This window comes from Lampris incognitus, chromosome 15, assembly GCF_029633865.1.
Source record: "Lampris incognitus isolate fLamInc1 chromosome 15, fLamInc1.hap2, whole genome shotgun sequence".
In the NCBI taxonomy this organism is placed as follows: domain Eukaryota; kingdom Metazoa; phylum Chordata; class Actinopteri; order Lampriformes; family Lampridae; genus Lampris; species Lampris incognitus.
Genome location: NC_079225.1, coordinates 5,850,842 through 5,874,015, shown reverse-complemented (window position 1 = coordinate 5,874,015; position 23,174 = coordinate 5,850,842). Strand labels below are relative to the sequence as shown.

The window sequence follows — 23,174 nt, the reverse complement described above, 5'->3', positions numbered from 1 at the left end:
AACAGAGTAATTCACCTGGTGCTTTAAAAAAAAGGTGCACGTACCTTCGCGGTACAATAATATACCCCAAGTAAAAACAAAACACAAAATACCTGTTGCTCAACATCACAAATGTAACAATAGTGGTGGGCCCACACACTTTATCAGACAAATAAAATAACCCCAAAAGCCGCATAAACAAATAAACGTTGCGGGCCTGGTCGTTGATTGGGTGCGTGGTGACCCGCGCTCTACTTACAATGGGCCCCTTCACTCAACAGAGCCGAATGAGACGGGACTTACGAAGGTCCGCGGGTGGTCAAGTGGGACAAGTAGTGCTGCCTTGTGGCCAGGAGAGCTCTGTACGCGCTCACGTAGCACAGAGCGGGAACGATGATGTGTGTGTGTGTGAGTGTGTGTGTGTGTGTGTATGTGTGTGTGTGCGCGCGCGCAGATGTGCGTGCACGTGTGTGCTTTACTTGCACAGCAGCCAGTCTAGTCTACATGGACAATGTGTTTGCTCCCTCCCATATCCTGGGTTAGATGAGGACATGATGGATGAAATATGTAGGCTACAAGTAGCATATTAGCCAGGTGAGGGAGGAGGGAGGGGATCGGGCACATTTTGGTCTTTTTTGGTGGTTGTGTAAAAGTGCATGTGAAAGGTGTGGCCTGTTCATTCATGTGTCTTGCCTGATTGGCAGACAGGAAGTGCATGTGGACATATGTTGTTGCTGCTTCTGCTCCTACATACTGGGCTTATAAAACGGATGTGGTTCTGGTTTCATATCATCTAGTCTTAGTGTTTCCCCCGCCAGTACCCCTCTTCCATAAAGTGTTATTTACCAGTCTGTCCACGGAGTGGCGCCATTTGGGATTGGTTGAATTACGCATGTCTCTGGTGAGAGTAGGCTGTAGCAGCCTGATGGGAGATGGCCGACACTGATATTTCTTTTCACCCTTGTCAAATGTGTAGGCTACTCATTCATATCAGGGATCAGATAGAGAGCGAGGAGGAGGAGGCCTCATGTGTGTGTTCTTTGATGCTAATAGTCTCGTTATACAAGTGGGGGAACGTTGATCTAAAGACAGAATGATATCGCCAATGTCTGTTCTTTCATTTACCACAACTTGAGATTCCTCACATGGCCTCACTTCATGAGTCATTAGGCTAAAGGCCTGCTGCTGATTTACATATCAACATATCCTAAAAAGATGAGTTGCAGGTTCCTTCCATCCACATTAACCATCAAAACGGGTGGTGTGCAGATAACCCGGTTAATGTGGATAATGTGGTTCGTTCCATCCACATTAACCGCCCAAGCGGGTAGTGTGCAGACTACCCGGTTAATGTGCAGATAACCCGTTCTGGGGGTAATGTGCACATTAACCGCCCCGTTGGGTAATCTGCACATTAACCGGGTAGTTTGCACATTAACCGTTTTTTCACATTACCCCTAACATATATACAAGAATTGGCTTATACAGGTGAAATTAGAGGTGATAAAGTGCAATGTTGCAGAGACCATATCAGAGATGCTGAAATAGATGTTAGCAGGTTACTTACATACATGCCTGAGTATACCAGTGTATGTACAATGTGCAGTACAGTATATACAACATGGTTGGATTTATTTGACAGCGTTAAGTGTTGATTTGAATTACAACCTATGGAAAGAAACTGTTTGTGTATCTGGTTGTTTCGGGGTACAGTGCTTGTAGCGCCTACTATAGAAGGAGGAGTTGGAACATGTGGTGACCAGGGTGTGATGGGTCTGCAATGATGTTGCCTGCCTGTTTCCTGACTCTGGAGATGTAAAAGTCCTGAATGGAGGGCAGGTTGGTGCCAATGATTTTCTCTTCAGACTTAACTGTCCATTGTAATCTGTCCCTGTCCTGTTTGGTGGCCCCTCCAAACCAGGCAGTGATGGATGCACAGAGGACAGACCGGATTATTGCAGTGTAGAACTGAATCAGCAGTTGCTGAGGCAGGTTGAACTTGAGCTGGCAGAGAAAGTACATCCTCTTCTGGGCCTTTTTGTTGATTGTGTCTATGTTGTCCTTAGGTCCTGGGAGATTGTAGAACCCAGAAATCTGTAGGTTTTCACCGCAGACACTGTACTGTTGAGTATAGTGAGGGGGTAGGGTGTTGGGGGGCTCCTCCTGAAGTCCATTGTCATCTCCACTGTTTTGAGCGTGTTCGGCTCCTGGTTGTTAGGGCCACATCAGAGGGCTAGCTGATCAACCTCCCGTCTATATGCAGACTCATCACCATCCCGGATAAGGCCAGTGATGGTTGTGTCATCCACAAACTTCAGGAGTTTAACAGAAGGGTCACTTGAAGTGCAGTCATTTCTGTAGAGGGAGAAGAGTAGAGGGGAGAGCACATATTCCTGGGGGGCGCCAGTGCTGATTGTCTGGGTGCTGGAAGTAATTTTGCCTAGCCTCACCAGCTGCCTCCTGTCTGTTGGGAAGGTTTTAATCCACTGGCAGATGGGTGCTGGTACAGTGAGCCGGGTGAGTTTGGAGTGGAAGATATCTGGAACGATGGTGTTGAACGCTGAGCTGAAGTCCACAAACAGGACCCTTGCATATGTCCCTGGGGAGTCGAGGTGTTAGAAGCTGTAATGCAATCCCATGTGGACTGCATCCTCCACTTACCTCTGTTTGCTCGGTAGACAAACTGAAGGGGGTTGAGCAGGGGGTCTTTGATTTCCTGCATGTTGTCCAACACCAGTCTCTCGAAGGATTTCATGACCACGGACATTAAAGCAATGGGCCTGTAGTCATTTAATCCTGTGATACAGGGTTTCTTGGGGACTGGGATGATAGTGGAGCTCTTGACGTGGGAGGGGACTTCACACAGCTCCAGTGATCTGTTGAAGATCAGTGTGAAAATGGGGGCCCGTTGGTCAGCACAGACTTTCAAACAGGAGGGTAACACGTCATCCGGGCCTGGTGCCTTTCCTGGTCTTCTGTCTCTGGAAGAGCTGGCACACGTCCTCAAAACAGATCCTGAATGCGGTGGGGTTCGCTGGGGAGGGGAGAGTGGCTGGCAGGGAGTGCAGTCTTTGGTGTGTTGTGGCCGGAGAGGGTGAGAGGTTAGGGATATGAAAGTTTGTTTTCCAAACCTGCAGTAAGACCCATTTAGATCATCAGCCAGTTGATGGTTCTGTGCGGGGGGTGGGGGGTGGCCTCCTGTAGTGTGTAATGTCTTTCAAACCTCTCCAGACTGATGCAGAAACCCTGTTTTTCAACTTTTCAGAGTAGTCCCTTTTATGCCACTCTGATCTCCTTTGTGAGTGTATTTCTGGCTTTGTTGTACAGGATCCTAAATCCACTCCTGTAGTCTTCCTCTTTGGTCTGGTGAAGCTGCCTGTGTTTTGCTGTGAGTTTTCTGGCTCCAACAACTACCAAGATGGCAGTGAGCATAAAGCCTATCTTTAGGCTTGAAAGTGCCTCTTCAGAAACCAATAGGTGATGTCACAGGCTCCACCTCTATCTTTAGCTGTGACCAGCAGCTCTGTAGCTCGCTCTGTCGGTCAGTTGGTCGGTCCACAAAAAATGTTCCACCCTTTGGTGGCTAGTTTTCGCCTTAGGAGGCTGAAATTTGGAATGGAGGTCGTGTGTGTGTGTGTGTGTGTGTGTGTGTGTGTGTTCATGCCAACTGGCTAAAAGAGGGCGTGGCAAATGGTAAATGGATTGCATTTATATAGCACCTTTCTAGGTAGAGCAGCCAGTCAAAGTGCTTTACAGTCAATGAGTGCCTCACATCCACCCACGCATACACACACACACGCATGCATGCATGGTGTCAGCCATGCAAGGCGCCAACCAGCTCGTTGGGAGCAGTTAGGGATTAGGTGTCTTGCTCAAGGAGACCTTGACATTTTTGTAAGGAGGAGCTGAGGAACGAACCAGCAACCCTCCAGTTACCAGATAACCTGCTCTAACGCCGAGCCACTGTCGCCCCCAATGGGATGGCATTGGGAGTTGCCCATCGCAAAAAGGCGCATAACTTCCAAATGGATTCAGACATGCACAAGATGTCGTGGAAAGGTTGGTCATGAGCGAAGACAGCTGATTAACTGTTTGTGCCAATTGGCAAAAAGGGGCGTGACAGTGGGAGTGGCCTATAACAAAAAGAAGCATAACTTCTAAACGGATTCACGTAACATGGCCAAGCTTTGTAGAAACACACACACACACACACACACACACACACACACACACACACACACACACACACACACACAGAGTTAACAATTTTGGTAAATGTATCTGAAAGTTTTTATTAAAAGATGATGAATTTTGGTAGTGATGTGAAGTTGGACCGTCCTCTCAAGTAACGCCACTTATTTGCAGGCCATCATTACTGGCCACCTGTGTTCTCCGTGAGGGATGAAAAAGGAGATGGCAACCATTTGTTCTGATGAAGAGCAGCTTGGTGATGATATTTCATTTTTGTTTGGAAATTCTAGACAGCTGTCAGATGATGTGGCCTTTGTTTTCAATGTACTTCTGCCTGCTGAACCAGTTAGCTCCATTTGTGCAATGCTATGAATACATGTTTTATTATTCTGTTTATACAAACCCCAATTCCAATGAAGTTGGGACGTTGTGTAAAACGTGAATAAAAACACAATACAATGATTTGCAAATCCTTTTCCACCTATATTCAATTGAATACACTACAAAGACAAGATATTTAATGTTCAAACTGATAAACCTTAATGTTTTTTGCAAATATTCCCTCATTTTGAATGTGATGCCTGCAACACATTCCAAAGAAGCTGGGACAGGGGCAACAAAAGACTGGGAAAGTTGAGGAATGCTCAAAAAACACCTGTCTGGAACATCCCACATGTGAACAGGTTAACTGGAAACAGGGGAGTGTCCTGATTGGGTACAAAAGGAGCATCCCCGAAAGGCTCAGTTGTTCACAAGCAAGGATGGGCGAGGTTCACCACTTTGTGAACAACTGCGTGAGCAAATAGTCCAACAGTTTAAGAACAACGTTTCTCAACGTACAACTGCAAGGAATTTAGGGATTTCATCATCTCCAGTCCATAATATCGTCACAAGATTCAGAGAATCCGGAGAAATCTCTGCACGTGAACGGCAAGGCCCAAAACCAACACTGAATGCCCGTGACCTTCGACCCCTCAGGCTGCACCGCATTAAAAACCGACATCATTGTGTAAAGGATATTATCATGTGGGCTCAGGAGCACTTGGGGAAACCATTGTCAGTTAACACAGTTCGTCGCTACATCTACAAGTGCAAGTTAAAACTCTACCATGCAAAGCCAAAGCCAGATATCAACACCACCCAGAAACACCGCCGGCTTCTCTGGGCCCGAGCTCATCTGAGATGGACTGACGCCAAGTGGACAAGTGTGCTGTGGTCTGACGAGTCCACATTTCACATTGTTTTTGGAAATCATGGACGTCGTGTCCTCCGGGCTAAAGAGGAAAAGGACCATCCAGATTGTTATGAGCCCAAAGTCCAGAAGCCAGCATCTGTGATGGTATGGGGGGTGTTAGGGCCCATGGCATCATGGGTAACTTGCACATCTGTGAAGGCACCATTAATGCTGAAAGGTCCATACAGGTTTTGGATCAACACACGTATGCTGCCATCCAAGCGACGTCTTTTTCAGGGACGTCCCTGCTTATTTCAGTAAGACAATGCCAAGCCACATTCTGCACATGTTCCAACAGCGTGGCTTCGTAGTAAAAGAGTGCGGGTACTGGACTGGCCTGCCTGCAGTCCAGACCTGTCCCCCATTGAACATGTGTGGCGCATTATGAAGCACAAAATACGACAACGGAGACCCCGGACTGTTGAGCAACTGAAGTCGTACATCAAGCAAGAATGGGAAAGAATTCCACCTACAAAGCTTCAACAATTAGTGTCCTCAGTTCCCAAACGCTTATTGAGTGTTGTTAAAAGGAAAGGTGGTGTAACACAGTGGTGAACATGCCCCTGTCCCAGCTTCTTTGGAACGTGTTGCAGGCATCAAATTCAAAATGAGGTAATATTTGCAAAAAACAATAAAGTTTATCAGTTTGAACATTAAATATCTTGTCTTTGTAGTGTATTCAATTGAATATAGGTGGAAAAGGATTTGCAAATCATTGTATTGTTTTTATTCACGTTTTACACAACGTCCCAACTTCATTGGAATTGGGGTTTGTAGAAATGCTCTACATTTCTCTGGAAAGTGAAAAATAAATATTATTATGTAGAGTGATGCAAGTCAATTCACCAGTTACCATAGTAGCAGTCAACACAACATGGTATTAATCACATCAGTATATGTTTTATATGTTTCTATATTTTATATTTCTGGTATCTAGAGTCACATAATAAGCACTACATTTATATAGCGCTTTTCTAGACACCCAAAGATGACGTCAAGTCAGCCGTTACAAAAAAAAATGTGTTTAAACTCTAGTCAAAGCATCACAGTCTCAAGACAGCAACGTTTTTAATCGTTTTAAACAGGCATACCAGCTGCGAACCGAAGGCTAATGTTTTACAATCATCCATCCAACCATGATCTGAACCGCTTATCCTGCTCTCAGGGTCGCGGGAATGCTGGGACCTATCCCAGCAGTCACTGGGCGGCAGGCGGGGAGACACCCTGGACAGACCGCCAGGCCATCACAGGCCCCCCCCCCCCTACCCACACATTCATACCTAGGGACAATTTAGTACAGCCAAGTCACCTGACCTACATGTCTTTGGACTGTGGGAGGAACCCGGAGCCCCCGGAGGGAACCCACACAGACACGGGGAGAACATGCAAACTCCACACAGAGGATGACCTGGGATGACCCAAGGTTGGACTACTCTGGGGCTCGAACCCAGGACTTTCTTGCTGTGAAGCGACCGCACTAACCACTGTGCCAACCTGTTTTACAATAATGATCTTGTAAATATTTGTCGTTCGCCTACTGTATCATCACAACCTCTTTGGTTGAATCATGAAGCATAAAGCAATAATGTCTGCAAAGCAATGGCAATCCCTTCAGTATGGGCCTGAAGCATACAAACCCAATGGCTGGAGTGTGAGTTGTTTGTGTACCTCCCCCCTCCTCACTGGGGTTAGTGCTGTTGCCTCACAGCAAAAAAGTCCTGGGTTCAAACCCCAGGTCATCACTCGTGTAAATGACCTCTTCAGTCTGACTGAAGATTGAAGAGGTCACTTACACGAGTGATGAAATGTATGACAATAAACGGTGTCCAGATGAACTGATTCAACCTTCTTTGATGCAGGAATTAAGTTTTATTTCTATTTCACGTAAAACCTTGGGAAATATATACAAAAATTCTTTACAAACTGCAAAAACATCAGTAAGCTTTTTGTGGGAAAGGTTGTTATTGCAGTGTATTAATCCTAAAGTATAGCACTTGCACAAGAATATCAATGCTTTAAGTTACCAGAAACTGATAAGAACTTTCCCCCTCCCCCAAAATTGGGGAAGATTATCTCCAAGTCATTACAATTATTTTGCCATCAGTTAAATAACCGTGTCAATGCAAAACAAACAACCTGCAAAAATGAATGTGCAATCACTAGCCAAACACTGCTGTTCAGTGAAATAGGTCCGACTTGCACATTCATGCAAAACTACAGTTGGTGGGACCTTAAAAGCATGAAAAATACCTGATACTTAGTAACTTGGCAAGTAGTCATATGGAATACTTTGGAGGGGCCAACTGAGTATTAGTTATACAAAACTACCACACAATCAGCAAAACCTTAAAATGTGTACTTCACCAGCTCCAAGTCTCTGTCCTTATTTGTCAAAGGAAACAAAGTCATACCCGACTGGGATATGATGAGAACACAACAAAAGATGTATGACAACAGGAATGTTTTATTAGAAAAATCAAATGTTAAGTCTTGAAAGAAAGAAAAAGCCCACAATAGTCTTTAGCTAATCCGAGACAAAATCTCCTCCCCTTTAAACTCTCCTCAAATGAGGAAGACGATATCATCAGCCACCATGACTTGGTTGTCATCCTGCATGTGAGCCAGTGCTGCACGGACCTCAGCATCCTGAAACGGTGTTGGCTGCTCCTTATTGATCTCATCCATCATCTTCTTCATTCCCACTGACTGGGCATGGGCCGAGTGGAACACCTCAAACAGAGAGGTCTTGAACTCTTTCAGCCTTGTAGAGAGAAGTAGGAAGAAGAAAGTGAGCCCTTAACATTTTGTTGAGAAAAACCAATAAAATTCTAGAACAGCAGTCTTTAATTGTCCTACAACTACACACTGAACACACGCGCGCACACGCACGCGCGCGCGCACACACACGTGCATGCAGGGAGTGGTGGATGAAGAAATGTTGCTTCTGCATTTTCCCATCCTCACTGTCCTTCCTCCAGGGGCAGCCAGAAGCAGTGGGCAGTCCTTTCCTTCGGTGCCCAGGGACCAGTTCCAGGATGATATACATATCGTGGGCGGGAACCAGTTCCAGATGGATATCCATATCGTGGTATCCAAATCGTGGTCAGGGACCAGTTCCAGATGGATATGCATATCGTGGTCAGGGACCAGTTCCAGATGGATATCCATATCGCGGTCAGGGACCAGTTCCAGATGGATATGCATATCGCGGTCAGGGACCAGTTCCAGATGGATATCCATATCGCGGTCAGGGACAGGACAGGACAGCATTCTGCATACTTTTTATCGGGGTTCTTTTTATGTTGGAAGAAACCCTTGTAAGCACGGGGAGAACATGCAAACTCCACACAGAAAGGCTCCTAATCGGGATGTAGCCCGATAAAGATAAATATAAACAATTATCTCCCTCAAAAACTCAAAAGGCATTGCAACCACTCATCACTTTCAATTCACATTACTCTCAAATCACAGACCGTGTAATTGAAAGCAAGGAGACAATGGACTGAATATTGTATTGCATTCAATCCCAGAACAGATTCCAACCAAGACTAAAGACTATAAGACTAGTCTGCTTTAATAGTCAAGTTAAAACCCTGAAACAGACTTTAACATTTACAATTATCTACAACAAAGAGGAACTATTAGCAGTGCTGGCTCCACTGATGCTGTAGAAACCAACCTGTCTGCTGACAATTCTGGAAGGACATCTTGTGAAGGAGGGACTCTCGTGTGCCCTTCGCGCTGTTCAGTGGGTTTTGGGGTACCAGCTTGAACTATGGGGACAAGTAAGTACAAAAAAAGCATGTTAAGATCTCTGCTAGATACAGTAATAGGAAAGAATTGTACTAATTGTATTGACAGTGTGCACCCACCATTTTACATTCTGCTCTTAAAATGGACACAAACCATGTACATGTTCTCAGCTAGCAGATGCCTTTGTCCAATGACTTATAATAGCCAGCAATTAGATAAACTTGTGTAAACCTACAGGTGTTTTAGATGTGGCGATGTTATCGATGTTACAGAAAATCAACATTGTGGAACCGTTGCATACAGACTGATGAAATCTGTGATATATTAGATTGCCTGTTACCTTTGGTCTAAGGTTTCTATTTTATAAATAAGGGTGGGAAATATTTTATGCCGAGTTGACGGATGCTACACTGCCTTGTTTATAGTTTGAGAAAATCAGTGGTCAATTTCTAGCTGTTTCCTACGTAAAAATGTTGTTTTTTTTCCTCCCCCCTTTTTCTTCCCAGTTGTACTTGGCCAATTATCCCACTCTTTCGAGCTGTCCCAGTCTCTGCTCCACCCCCTCTGCTGATCTGGGGAGGGCTGCAGACTACCACATGCCTCGCCAGCCACCTCTTTTCACCTGACAGTGAGGAGTTTCACCAGGGGGACGTAGCACGTGGGAGGATCACGCTATTCCCCTGGTTCCTATCCCCCCCGAACAGGTGCCCTGACCGACCAGAGGAGGCGCTAGTGCAGCGACCAGGACGCATACCCACATCCGGCTTCCCACCCGCACACACAGCCAATTGTGTCTGTAGGGATGCCCAACCAAGCCGGAGGTAACACGGGGATTCGAACTGGTGAGCCCCGTGTTGGTAGGCAATCGAATAGACAACTACACCACCCGGACTAGATTATAGAGTATTATTAACTATTGTAAACTGTTCTCTTCTCTCTCATCTTTTCGCTCAATGAATGTCTTCTCCTTTCTCTTCTGTGTATCTGAATGGTGTGATGCGAGTCTACACTTTATGTACGTCTAGTCTGTCCTCCTCTCAGGTCTCCATGGTCACGGTGGTCAAGTCAATTTTATTTACGTATATAACCCAATATCACACATTATACATTTTCCTCAAGGGGCTTTACAGCAACACAACATCCTGTCCTTAGACCCTCACATCGGATAAGGAACAACTCCGGTCGCCACATGGACACTGCTCGGTATACCCGTCACCATTTTTCTTTATATATATATATATATATCTCTTATAAATCCATATAATTCTGGTATCCTGTTTCAATGTTATATCCTTCTCTCACTCGAATGTGCGACTAATGTTTTTCTCTTGTCTCCACTCCTGTGTATGTGACTGGTGTGATGTAGTCTCTCTTGTGTGCAGGTGTAGTCTGTCCTGTCAGGTCTACATAGTGATGGTGGTCACGTGGCTCAGGTCCTAAGCTGTTCTGGTGGTGTTTGGACACTGCTTGGCATACTCATCATATTCTTCATATATCTTATATTCCATTATAATTCTGTTATCCTCTTGCAGTGTTGTATTTTGTAAGTTGTGTAAACACAACATCATTGCACATTGTCCATCTTGGGAGAGATATACCCCTCTGTTGCTCTCCCTGAGCTTTCTTCCTATTGTTTCTCCCTGGTAAAGGTTTTTTTTTTAGGGCATTGTTCCTTACCCGATGTGAGGGTCTAAGGACAGGACGTTGTGTTGCTGTAAAGCCCCCTGAGCACATTTGTAATTTGTGATGCTGGGCTGTACAAATAAAACTGACTTGAACTGACTTGGTTCATCGCATTGCTGAGCTACTTCCTGGTTCAACTTGACTGAACGACCATCTTACTCAGCTTTCTGATGGTTACTACTGGCTATGCTGACCAGCCGATGCAACTGAGAAGTCGTAGATAACAGGAAGTCATGTACGCAGTCTAACTGAGGCACTGTATGTTTTGCTGTTGAAAGGACAGGTTTTGGCACCAATGCCCTGAAACAAGTTGTAAATTTTTGTCCAGCGGTTGTCCCATGTCCAAAATGAAGCCAGTGAATAAGTTGATGTCATAACTGATATGCAGGATGGCAAAATCACGAAAATAAGACAAGTTGTAAAAAAACAAAAAACTGAATTACCATTTAAGTCACACTACCAGAATGCCACAGTAACCATAACTGAGAAGGGCTGAGAAGTGTCGTCAGTACAACAGAGCAGAGAAACCAGTCAGTCCAATAAAAATGGGGTCGCCAGTAAAATGTTGATTGTAAAACAGCTGATAAGCCACTGAAACAACATTATGTAGTGTGAAGGGTAAATGACAGCAGATGCTTACTATCAGGTATGACATGCTCTCCATCAAAGTCATACGGGCAGTATGGCTCAGTGCTCTGGGAACCGCGGCGACTCCTGATGAACACACGGATTACACAGAATGAGAGGTTTAGCTGGACGGACTACAACCCAGGGCTGTTTAAATCCAAGGGTTCAAGTGGTAAGAGAATGTTTAAGTGAATGAATTACAGGAACATATTTTTGACTTATGGCATTTATGGCAAATAATGTCATTTCATTTCATGTACGCAAGTACATGAAATGAAACGACAAAGTGTTCCTGATTCCTGATTTAATGAGCAGCAACAGTAATGGCAGAACTAAGTTAGAAGCCCTTTAAACATGAGGAACTTTTGCTTATTTGCAATGAGTAATATACTTTTATATTACTCATTGCAAATAAGCATGCCCTCCATGATGCCAGTTTGTACCTTTTAAACTGAGAGCGGGGCGTGCCCTGTGTAGCGGTCTCCTCTTCCTCGGAGCCAGAGTCATCCTCCTGTCTGGATCGTTTCTTCTCCTTTTCCAAGACCTGTGAAGAAAAAAAACCAAAAAAATCAAAATGTAACTTGTTGTCCAGTTCCATGTAGTAGTAAAATATGTCTGGAGGAACTACCGACCTTTTTAAAGTATGCAAACTGGACCAACTCCACGGCCACCTCAGAGTCTTCCAGCTCAACAGCTTTGCTCATGCGGACTTTGGCATGTGCTGTGGCCAGGCGGATGAGGGTCTCCAATGTCCGGGCAGTCACTGGAGAGGTCTTTAGTGGAAGGAAGGAAGAGGGTAAGTGAGGGCAAGCTCATCTGGTCTAAAAGAAAAATGAGTCGGAGTACATGTATTATGCAACAAGGGTTTACGCGTTACACCATGGGCTGTTTCCACATTTTGCCAGTTTATTATTTTACATTTAACCAAGATGGTCAACATTTCCATTTAAAATTGTGATCCAGCAATCAGAAATTAAAAAGAAGGGTGTCTGGGTGGCGTAGCAGTCTATTCGATTGCCTACCAACACGGGGATCGGCAGTTCGAATCCCCATGTTACCTCCGGCTTGGTCGGGCATCCCTACAGACACAATTGGATGTGTAGGTGTCCTGTCGCTGCGCCTCCTCTGGTCGATCGGGGCGCCTATTCGGGGGGGGGGGGGGGGACAGCGTGATCCTACCACACGCTACGCCCCCCTGGTGAAACTCCCCACTGTCAGGTGAAAAGAACCGGCTGGTGACTCCACATGTATCGGAGGAGGCATGTGGTAGTTTGCAGCCCTCCCCGGATCGGCAGAGGGGGTGGAGCAGCAACAAAGATGGCTCGGAAGAGTGGGGTAGTTGGCCAAGTATAATTGCGGAGAAAAGACAAAAAGAAAGGAAAAAAAAAAAAAAGGAAAAAATCAGAGAGAAAACTTGTTAATGTGCACGGTGTTCTGGATAACTGCAAAATGAACTTAAGGCTGATGGAATCATTTGCTTGTTTTCATTATGCTTTCCTCAAAAAGAGATTACAGAGAACTTCCCTTAGGACATTATCTACTCAAGTTACTGGGGCTGGCCAATCTATGTGGGATTAAAAGTGTTTCTATAATTAGCAATTCATTAACAAATTACCGTTGTAAATTATTAATGCAGTTTGTGAGTGCATCCCTGTAAAAAGAGGACTTCTTTCAAGGTTATATTTTGTCGAGTATACTTTAGTTTGTGTTTTCATGCATGCTTGAGCTCACTCTCGCTATGTCGGTGCCTAGCTGCTGCTGGTTTCTCAGCCGGGCATACTCTTCTGCTATGTGATTGGCTGCCTCTTGGGTCAACATTGGGGTCACACCTTTGGCAATGTGGATATATTTCCTCATGAACTCCTTGCTCACAATTTTATCCCTGAAACAAGAGAAATACAGGGTTGTTGTTTGTTCCTGCTGATACCAGACAAGTCTCCTTTTGCTTAATCCACATGTATGTACAGCATGAGTGTACCTGCGTCTCCTGCTCCCATGGAGTAGGTTGTTGTGTTTTTCATAGACCTGTAGCTCTTCCTGCTCTTCCTGCACTGCATCCGGGTCCTCTGTAGCCAGTATATCCACCGTCCCACCCAATGCCAGGGCTTTAAAAAAAAAAAAAATAGAAATGACCATGCACACAACATAAAAATTGTAATCTTAACTTAAATCATACCAACATCAGGTTTGTACCCAAAATTTGCCTGTCAAAGTGGCCGTTTACTAGTCAAGTGCCAGGTGATATAAACTCACTAGCTAAGTTTTAATTATTGGATGCCAATAACACATTTCCACCCCAGTTATAAATTAACATCAATTAACCCCATAAATAATTCCAGCCTGAGCCCTGAGTCTTACCTTCCTCTCGTAATCTAACGGTTAACGGCATCTACCACATTACCTGTTCCTTCCTGTTCACGGGGGTCACGGTAACGGTGCATCCTCAGCACATGGTCCGAGATCTCACGGTCCTGCTCAGGGTCCATCTGGTCCAGCATGATAAAGAGGAGGTCGAAACGTGACAGCAAGGAGTCCTGGAGGCCAATGTTCTCCATGGGAGTCTTATACTGGTCATACTGTGAGAAGGTAAGGGGGGGGGATTCATGTTACAGGGTAGGACTCCTCAAACACTCCAAAACTAAAGGAACTATTAGGGAACTAGCGATCTCCATGACAGTACAGGTTTATGAGGGTACTGGTTAGCACCTGCTAAGTCAATTGAAAAAGCCACCATCCAACTACCCTTGAGCATGACATTTAACTCAAACACCTACAGTTGTAAAGGTTGTAACTTTACTCTCAATAACTATGCAAGTGACTACTTTGCATGTGCTTAATTTTTCTCTTGCAACAAACGTAACGGCACCTTTTGTCATATGTATTGTATGCTGACATACTCGTGACATCAGGCTGCCAAAAATAAAAAAAATATGAAGGCGGGGAGGGCTTAATTTGGTGACAATTCAACCATTCCATTTGAACACACACACACACACACTCACCCTGCCGTAAACAGGATTGGCAGCAGCCAGGACAGAGCAGCGGGCGTTGAGGCGGGCGTGGATGCCGGCCTTGGCAATGGTGACACGTCCCTGCTCCATCACCTCATGGATAGCTGTGCGGTCCATGTCAGACATCTTATCGAACTCATCAATGCAGACCACGCCACGGTCTGCCAGCACCATGGCACCCGCCTCCAGACGACGCTCACCTTGGGGACATTTGAGATGCGAGTTTGTTTAACTTAATAATAATCACAACGACTGCTAAAAGGATGCGAACACAAAACCGTTGTAGGATTCAAATGCTGGTATCAATTCTACAGACAACGTGGACAATTATCTAAATACATCCACAAGAGGCATGGCAATGGAAGGCTGTGCTTTTAGAGTCAGTATGCTGTAAAAATTAGTCAAGGGCACCAAAATTCTACCCAATAACACTTGGTCACTCGGGATGAGTTATTGGCATGAATATTTTCATCAACTAATGGATCTGTCTGATCAGGACTGGATAGAACCAAATGATAAAACCAGCGCGTTTAATGTGTGGTCATAATGAGAAGCTGCACAAGGTGGAAACTGTACTAGGCTAGGAAGCCCTGGTGTTGGAGAGTGAATGCCAAGGATGTTGTGCCAAGGATTATGTGTCATACCAGTCTCTTGATCAGTGGTGACTGCAGCAGTGAGACCCACTCCAGAAGAGCCTCGTCCGGTAGTGGGGATGGCTCTTGGGGCTGTGTGCAGCACGTAGCGCAGCAGCTGAGACTTGGCTACTGATGGGTCACCTGGATCCAAAACAAGAGTTGGTCTCTTATCCAAATTTTTACAACTGTTAACAAATCAAAGATTTTATTGTCAAATTAGCAGGTAGCTGGCTGCAATGGGTCACCTGCAAAAACAGGGTGCATGGAGGTGCACAAGTGAGTCATTGTACATACAAGACGTGATGCAAATATAATAAAGCAGTACTTCTGATTAAAAGTGCTTGTCATTTGTTGCTCCAACTATGAGTGCGGTGTGCTCTCTGCACATAATGGATTGTAAATAAATCAGTGCGGATGATCAGCACATCTGAGAGAAGTTGACTACAAATTAATTTTGTTGATTGCAAAGTTGGGCTGAAACCCTGAACATAGTGTGGAACTGTGAATCACTGTGTAACTGAAATGTCCAAGAGAAGGGAAGAGCACACGTGTTCTGCATACACAGGCTGCTCAGGCAGGTTTAGGCCGCTCAGGATAAATTATCCATCTGAAAACAGCTTGAGTATCTTAAACCTGACCTGCCCGCAGACCTGCTCCATCTTCAACAAGATCTTTTTTTGTTCCCCTCTGCTGATCCGGGGAGGGCTGCAGACTACGTCTCCTCCGATACATGTGGAGTCACCAGCCGCTCCTTTTCACCTGACAGTGAAGAGTTTCACCAGGGACATAGTGCGTTGAAGGATCACGCTATCCCCCACCCCCAGTTCCCCCGAACAGGCCCCCCGACCGACCAGAGGAGGCGCTAGTGCAGCGACCAGGACACATACCCACATCCGGCTTCCCACCTGCAGACGCAGTCAATTATGTCTGTAGGGACACCCAACCAAGCCGGAAGCAACACGGGGATTCGAACCGCCAATCCCCGTGTTGGTAGGCAACGGAATAGACCGCTATGCCACTTGGACGCCCAAACAGGACCCCCCAACTCATACCCACAGGTGCCATGAGTAAACCACAGGTCCCGCATACTTTTGAGTCAGCCTGTGCATCACTATCTGTACACCCCAACACTGCACCAACTGTCACACACATTTAGTACAGCAGATGGGACTCGCCTATTCTCAGGTTGATAAGAACGCCTAGCTGGAGGAGGAATGAAGAAAAGCAGGCATGGCAAAATGAATGTGAGTGATGTATAAAATGGTGCATGGAGTGGGAAGAAAGGATGAAGGAAGGCAAGACGAAAGGGATTGTGAATTTTAAAGCACATCAGTTGCTGTGTCCAACTAGGAGCAAAGCAGAGTATGATGGATCAGAGGAAAACACAAATTAACCTTTTAAGAGCAAAGTAAGGTAAGATCACAATCAACCAGGCTCCCGTACCAATGAGCAGGACGTTAATGTCTCCTCGGATGCGCGAGCCATTTTCCAGAACCTTCTCCACACCTCCCAGTAACATGCAGAGAATGGCCTTCTTGATATATTCATGACCATGGATACTGGGGGCCAGGGAGCGAGCCAGCTGGTTAAACACATCCTACATAAACAGAGACAGAATATGAACTATGCAAAGCCTTGGTTCACGGTTGTGCTTTAATTTCATTTAAATGACATCTCTGCTCATTTCAAATGATCCGTTTCTTACCTTGGACTGAGACTCACTGAACTTCCTGATCTTGGCCACATCACCAGCTGAGAAGTATGGAGACACCTCCTTGCTCATCTGTTTGACCTGGCAGGCTATCATGATGGTCCTAGAAGGAGAATCAATAGTTTAAGGAGCACCTACAACTCTTTGGGTAGATAAATTTAGTATACAGTAGTGATACTGTATCTAAGATGGATCAGGGGGCCCTTTTCCTGCTCTCCTTGTTTCTATGTGAAAGGTTTTTATTAAAAAAAAAAAAAATTTGTTCCTGGAAAAAACAAAACAGAGACGATAGACAATGTCAAGCTGAACACAAAAATAATTTCAGCTTTGCTGTATCACGTAGGACTGTGGAGAAACATTAAAATAACTTATTTTATGTTTAATTGCATAATGATGCTGACACATGGTGTTAGTTCAACTGAGCTTCAGATGTTCTGCAGTTGATTTTGGTTTGTACTCAGCATCTGGTGCCTCTCATGTCAGTATCCAACAATAGTCGGCTAGCATTGATGGATTCCAGTTGCCACGATACCTCTTTTCCATGGTCACAATGTCCTGGTGAAACCTTTCACCATGTTCCTCACTGACTGACCAAGGCCAGCAGGGAATAAGTCCAAGTGTGATGCACAACATGAATTTTCAATGACGTGTTGCACTTCATGGTTTTGTGTGCTTTAAGCATGTTGTGTCAAGCAGCTCAGTGTGGTTTGGTGCTCTGTAGTTGCCAAGAAAATTCTCAACAACATCCTTAAATGCCTTCCATGCCATTTTCTCTGGCCCACTAGCAGATCTTCTACCTCCGTGTCATCGATGACCTGTCTGATTTGTGGACCAACAAAAATGCCTACCTTCATCTTGGCATCAGTTATTAACATCTGTCTCAAATAGTGAAATTCATCACCTTCTTTGTTCATTGCTGTCACAAAATGTTTCATCAGTTTTATATGAAGAAGAGGCAGAAATATCTTTGTTGGGGTGACAAGTGGTTTATGCTCCACACTTTTCTGCCCTGGAATGAAATGCTTACAGAGCAGCCAGTTCTTTCTAATGCAATGTGGCTCTTTAGCACGGCTATCCCATTCACACAGGAAACAACAGTATTTTGTATATCCGAGCTGCGTTCCTAGTAGCAGTGTCAGTACTTGTACATCACCACTCATGTTCCAGTTATAATTGTTGTACTGTATGTGTTCCAACACTTCCACGGTATTGTAGGTTTCTTTCATGTGTATTGCATAGCCAGTGGGTACTGAAGGGTGGACATTGCCACTGTGTAACAGGACAGCTTTCAGGCTTAACTTTGACGAATCTATAAAAAAACGCCATTGTTGTGGTTCATGCACACAACCCAAAGCCATGAACAATCCATCAATGTCAATGCAGAAACAGAGTTGTCCACCTGCGTAAAGAAGTTTGTCAAATGTTCTTGACGGTTCTGAAAGACAGAAATTTTTGTACCTGGTGACAGCAAACCCCATCCTTGCAATCTTGAACCAAGTAGTTCTGCTTTAGCGATTGTCAAATCTAAGTCCCTGACCAGGTCATTTAATCCTGGCTGTGTTATCAGATGAGGATAACCAGACATAAAGGGTTCAACATCTGGATCAGTGTCGTTCTCCACATCTGGTTAATGCATTGTGGCATTTTCATCTGCCTCATCTAGCCTCCATGTCTCTGGTGGCTTCGGTACTGGCAAACTGTCATCATGTGGCACCGGTCTCATGGCTGAAGGCAGATTGGGGTATTCAATAGATTTCTTATTTTTAGCAGAGAACCCAGATACATTGGTCAGACAGAAGTAACAGTCGGTCACGTGGTCCTTCTGTTGTCGCCATATCATTGGGACTAAAAATGGCATGATGAAGCGCCCCGGGGTAGTCCAACCTTGAGGGTTGTACCGGGTTTTCTCTGTGTGGAGTTTGCATGTTCTCCCTGTGTCTGCTGCATGGGTTTCCTCCGGGTGCTCCGGTTTCCTCCCACAGTCCAGACATGTAGATCAGGTGAATCGGCGATACTAAAAACTACTGGAACAACCATGGGCAATCAAAATGACAGCCCATGGTCATTCTAGTGTTAACAAGGCAACGTATTTGGCTAAAATTGCATATTGTATGGACTCCGAGATAAAGGAGCTCCTTAACATTAAGGTGGGTGAGGAGCTGAGTTGGCAGTTCACATCTAACCCTCTTGTCACAAGACTTAAATGCAATTTTAGGGAAAGGGCAACACAGTATTTTAGTGGTACTGGTGGTATGTGAAGAGCCACAGCACTTTAAAATAAGCTAACGTGTTGATTGAGCAAACAGCTGCTGCCTTTACCAGAAAATCACCAGCAATTTATTCTGCTAATTTATATCTGAAAGTGCATTTTGTATCAAGGCAAAGTCCTACTCAACGATATGTCCCCAGATAAAATGTTTGGAAACTTTATGATGAAAGATCATAACACCTATACTATAGTATCCAACTGACAAAACAGGTCAAAGAAGGCCATGGGAAGTTCACTTTGTTCAAGCCTTCCTCATTCATCTCGTCTTACCGAAAAGTGCCAGATGTGAAGCCCCCCTTCTTGCCAGGCAGGCAACGGTATGTCCCAATGACCTGGATCCTATCCCCTGGTTTGACAACATCAACAAGGTCATTGTCTAGGATGATATCCACAGAACGGGGTAGCTGACCAGCAGGGGCCTTCTCAGGCATCTCCTGCACTGTGATGGTCTGGTGGTCCTTGTAAATGGACAGCCCGAACTCAGTTTCCAGGGGGTTGTTTTCCTCATCCTGGGGAAGGGATAAATAGTAGAGTGCTCAGGAAAACTGATAATAAATAAATAAATGGGGAAAAAAAAAAGGAAATGCAAGGTGAAAAGATGTAAAAACCAGGACTATTTATAAGCTGAGCTGGAATGGCCTGGAATCATAGGGACAGGCTAAAGGTTGAAGACATCAGGTACAGACCCCTAAAAGTACTAACCTCCCCCTTTACTTTGTAAACATTGCTACATTTCCAAATTCTAATGCATTAAAATATTTTGTCTCTCTTCACCACCAATAAATTTTGCACATTTATAAAGCAAAGATATACGAATATTTTTTCCAGGATGAAAGATTGATTTCTTAATTAAAAAAGCATTCACACCCCGGAGTCCAAATTGTATGTATAGGCCTTAGGCAGCAATTGCAGTTGCGAGGTTTCTTAGGCATATCTGTATAAGCTTTGCAAATTCTTAAATGTAAATTTATTCCAAATAAGTTAATCTGTTTTAGCCCCTCCTCAACTAAATTATAATCACATCTAAAACTAAATCACTGTCCTGTTGGAACATGAATTTTCACCCTTAGTGAAACATTCCAGCTGACTAAAACAAGTTCTCCTAAAGTGACTGCCTTGATTTGGCTCTGTCCATCTTGCCCTTGATGGTCACAAGCTTTCCATTCCCTTCTACCAAACAGCAGCCCTACAGCATAATGTTGCCACCACAATGCTCGACAGTAAGGGTTGGCACTTCCTGGGTGTTGGCCGGTGTTTGATTTAAGCAAAACATAGCACTTTTAGGCTAAAGAGCTCAACTTTAGTCTAATCAGATCACAAAAATCATCTTTCAGAAAAGGTCCCAGATTTTATTACATGGCTTCCATCAAACTCCTGGTGGAGCTTAGACAGTTTCTCACATTCAGCGAAGGAGCTTTGCAGGTCCTTGAACGTTGTACCTAGTCTGGTTCAATGCTTTGCCAATCTTCTCAGAACTTTCTCCAGCTTTTTGCCTCCTAACAACTTCATCTCACAGAATTGGTCTTCATGACAGCAGGACTGCCATGTCATCTACCATTTCAGGTGTGAGACCTCAAGAAAACAATGTTTTCAGTTGTTAAAACAAAAGGGGTTAAATACTCAAGTAGCTTTCATGTTTTAATTACACTATTGAAGCCCTGTGATGGTCTGGTGCCCTGTCCAGGGTGTCTCCCCGCCTGCTGCCCAATGACTGCTGGGATAGGCTCCAGCTTCCCGTGACCCATATTGGAATAAGTGGCTTGGATAGTAGATGCTCAAAAGATCTAAATATTTGAATTAATTTCGACATTAAAGATAATTACTACACGAGAAGAAAGAAAATGTCATTTGAATATTTAAATTTTGCAACATGGCAAAACTAAAAATAAACAATTGGTCATCTGGGTAGCGTAGCGGTCTATTCCATTGCCTACCAACACAGGGGTCGCCGGTTCAAATCCCTGTGTTACCACCGGCTTGGTTGGGCGTTCCTACAGACACAATTGGCCATGTCTGTTGGTGGGAAGCCGGATGTGGGTATGTGTCCTGGTCGCCGCACTAGCGCCTCCTTTGGTTGGTCGGGGAGCCTGCTCAGGGGGGAGGGGGAACTAGGGGGAATAGCGTAATCCTCCCATGCGCTACGTCCCCCTGGTGAAACTCCTAACTGTAAGGTGAAAAGAAGCGGCTGGTGACTCCACATGTATTGGAGGAGACATATGGTAGTCTGCAGCCCTCCCCGGCTCAGCAGAGGGGGTGGAGCAGTGACCGGGATGGCTTGAAGGAGTTGGCCAAATACAATTGGGGAGGGAAAAAAAAAGAAGGGGGGGGTCCCCGCCCCCCAAAAAAACTGAAATAATCAATTGGCTGGTGAATACTTTGAGACCAGTGTGGTTTGAGTTTACTAAACAGGCACTTTTGAAACTATGTCCATCTACCATTCATGTTTTCCTGAGTGTAAGATGAGGAAATACGGAAGGAAACACAGCTGTATATGGCACAGCTCAATATAGCGGTGCTAGAATTACAGAATGACACTTAAAGCCCTTTGCTCACTCAGGTTAAATGTAACTTCTGTTGAAATTAGAATTACTAGATCGTGGACAGTCATCTAAATGACTAAACTATAAATCTATACAAACCTTAACCATTGTTTTTAAATATTACCTTGGTGGGGTAGATAGCAGAGGAAGGGAAGGCATCCAAAGAAGTCATGTCAGTGTACTTCCTCTCAGTGGTCTTCTTGGTAACTGGACAGTAGTGGACACTACGAACCACCTTGGGACGCACCAGAGAGCCTGCAGCAAGAATATTGGGGACCGAGATAGAGAAGACAACCTTCATTCATCCCCGAAAGGAAATTCAGGTGTAGACAGCAGGACACTTTGAACAGAATGAAACATTCCTACCAACTAAAAAAAGACAGTGTTTACTATACAAGTCTGCACTGATAAGGTTTGCAATACTGACAAGCAGCATTTACACTGGTTACTATCTTGACTTATTTCAAAAGTAAAAGCATGGTAAATATAGTTTAGAATATGACAGACTAACAACTCATGCTAATGACTGTAAATAAAGCTCTCATACAGCTCATAACGGACAATTTCATGAAAGCCCTTTGAAACTTAACCACGCCAAGAAATTTCTGCATCACCTGTAAATTCTCTGACATCACATACGCTCTCCGCACACTGTATGAACTGAAGCAGTTGGATTGCAGGTCATTACAGCAAGCTTTTTTTCATTTTCCTTTTCTAAACAACAATGCTGGTCTTATTTATACTTGCTGCCACCCAAGTCACTCTGCAGCATCTTGTGTGTAAAGGTGCTTTTGGCTTACACATTTTGCCCCTTCTGTACTGAAGATGACGTCTGTGATTTCTTAGCATTGAACCTAAGTGACAGCACATATTGCTTTTCCAGTAGACTGCATGGCAGCCTCCCAATGGCATTAGGACAGGAACACAAAAACCTTCATAACTTTTTCTTACATGGTCACACATGCCTGAAACGCTTTCTTACGAGCTCTCAATATTACAAGCTACCAACCCATGCAGGTACTCATGTTGCATTTTCTATCCTTTTAACTTGACATAAGTTGACGGTCAACTCAAATTATGAATCAGAATTTGGTTTACTAGCCATGTAATTTGTAAATTTTCACATACAAGGAAACTGACTTTGTAGGTAGCTGACACAAAACACTAACAAAGTCGACTACCTATGAGTATGGAGTGGAAATGTAAAAAATTAGTGAGACAATCTAAAAAGTTCAAATAGTAAAAGAAATGCTATGATGGGTTTCTCCTATAGATCCACTAGCTTTGTTGTGGGAAATTGGCTAGTGTTGTGGTCAAAGCAACTGAGCTTGCAATCAAGATCATTCTAAGAAAACTGAAAATAATTGTAATAGAAAAACAGTAAAGCAGGTAACTGAACTTGAAATTAATGTGAGAGTATTATGTACAAAACAATTAATACCCTCAAAGCAGTTATTCCCCCGTCTTTAAATATTGCTGTCTTAGGAACTCACACTTTGTGACGATGCCCTCCACACAGACCACACTGCCCAGCAGACGCG

At 44.4% G+C, this 23,174-nt stretch overlaps 1 protein-coding gene across 1 annotated transcript in view; it reads right to left on the bottom strand.

Moving 5' to 3' along the window:
- Positions 1 to 7,265: 7,265 nt before the first annotated feature.
- The window catches only part of mcm3 (minichromosome maintenance complex component 3), a 17,683-nt gene continuing 1,774 nt past the window's right edge, over positions 7,266 to 23,174 (bottom strand). Inside the window, exons 3-17 of the mRNA XM_056294557.1 lie at positions 23,127 to 23,174; positions 21,758 to 21,888; positions 19,364 to 19,602; positions 16,819 to 16,927; positions 16,557 to 16,710; positions 15,123 to 15,254; positions 14,470 to 14,678; positions 13,869 to 14,043; positions 13,446 to 13,572; positions 13,199 to 13,349; positions 12,100 to 12,240; positions 11,911 to 12,011; positions 11,481 to 11,554; positions 9,084 to 9,177; positions 7,266 to 8,165 (exon numbers count right to left, since the gene is read on the bottom strand). The exon at positions 23,127 to 23,174 is cut by the window's right edge and continues 161 nt beyond it. Coding sequence (XP_056150532.1) covers positions 7,967 to 8,165; positions 9,084 to 9,177; positions 11,481 to 11,554; positions 11,911 to 12,011; positions 12,100 to 12,240; positions 13,199 to 13,349; positions 13,446 to 13,572; positions 13,869 to 14,043; positions 14,470 to 14,678; positions 15,123 to 15,254; positions 16,557 to 16,710; positions 16,819 to 16,927; positions 19,364 to 19,602; positions 21,758 to 21,888; positions 23,127 to 23,174 — 2,084 coding nt within the window. The 3' untranslated portion in view covers positions 7,266 to 7,966. The remainder of the gene's footprint in view (positions 8,166 to 9,083; positions 9,178 to 11,480; positions 11,555 to 11,910; positions 12,012 to 12,099; positions 12,241 to 13,198; positions 13,350 to 13,445; positions 13,573 to 13,868; positions 14,044 to 14,469; positions 14,679 to 15,122; positions 15,255 to 16,556; positions 16,711 to 16,818; positions 16,928 to 19,363; positions 19,603 to 21,757; positions 21,889 to 23,126) is intronic.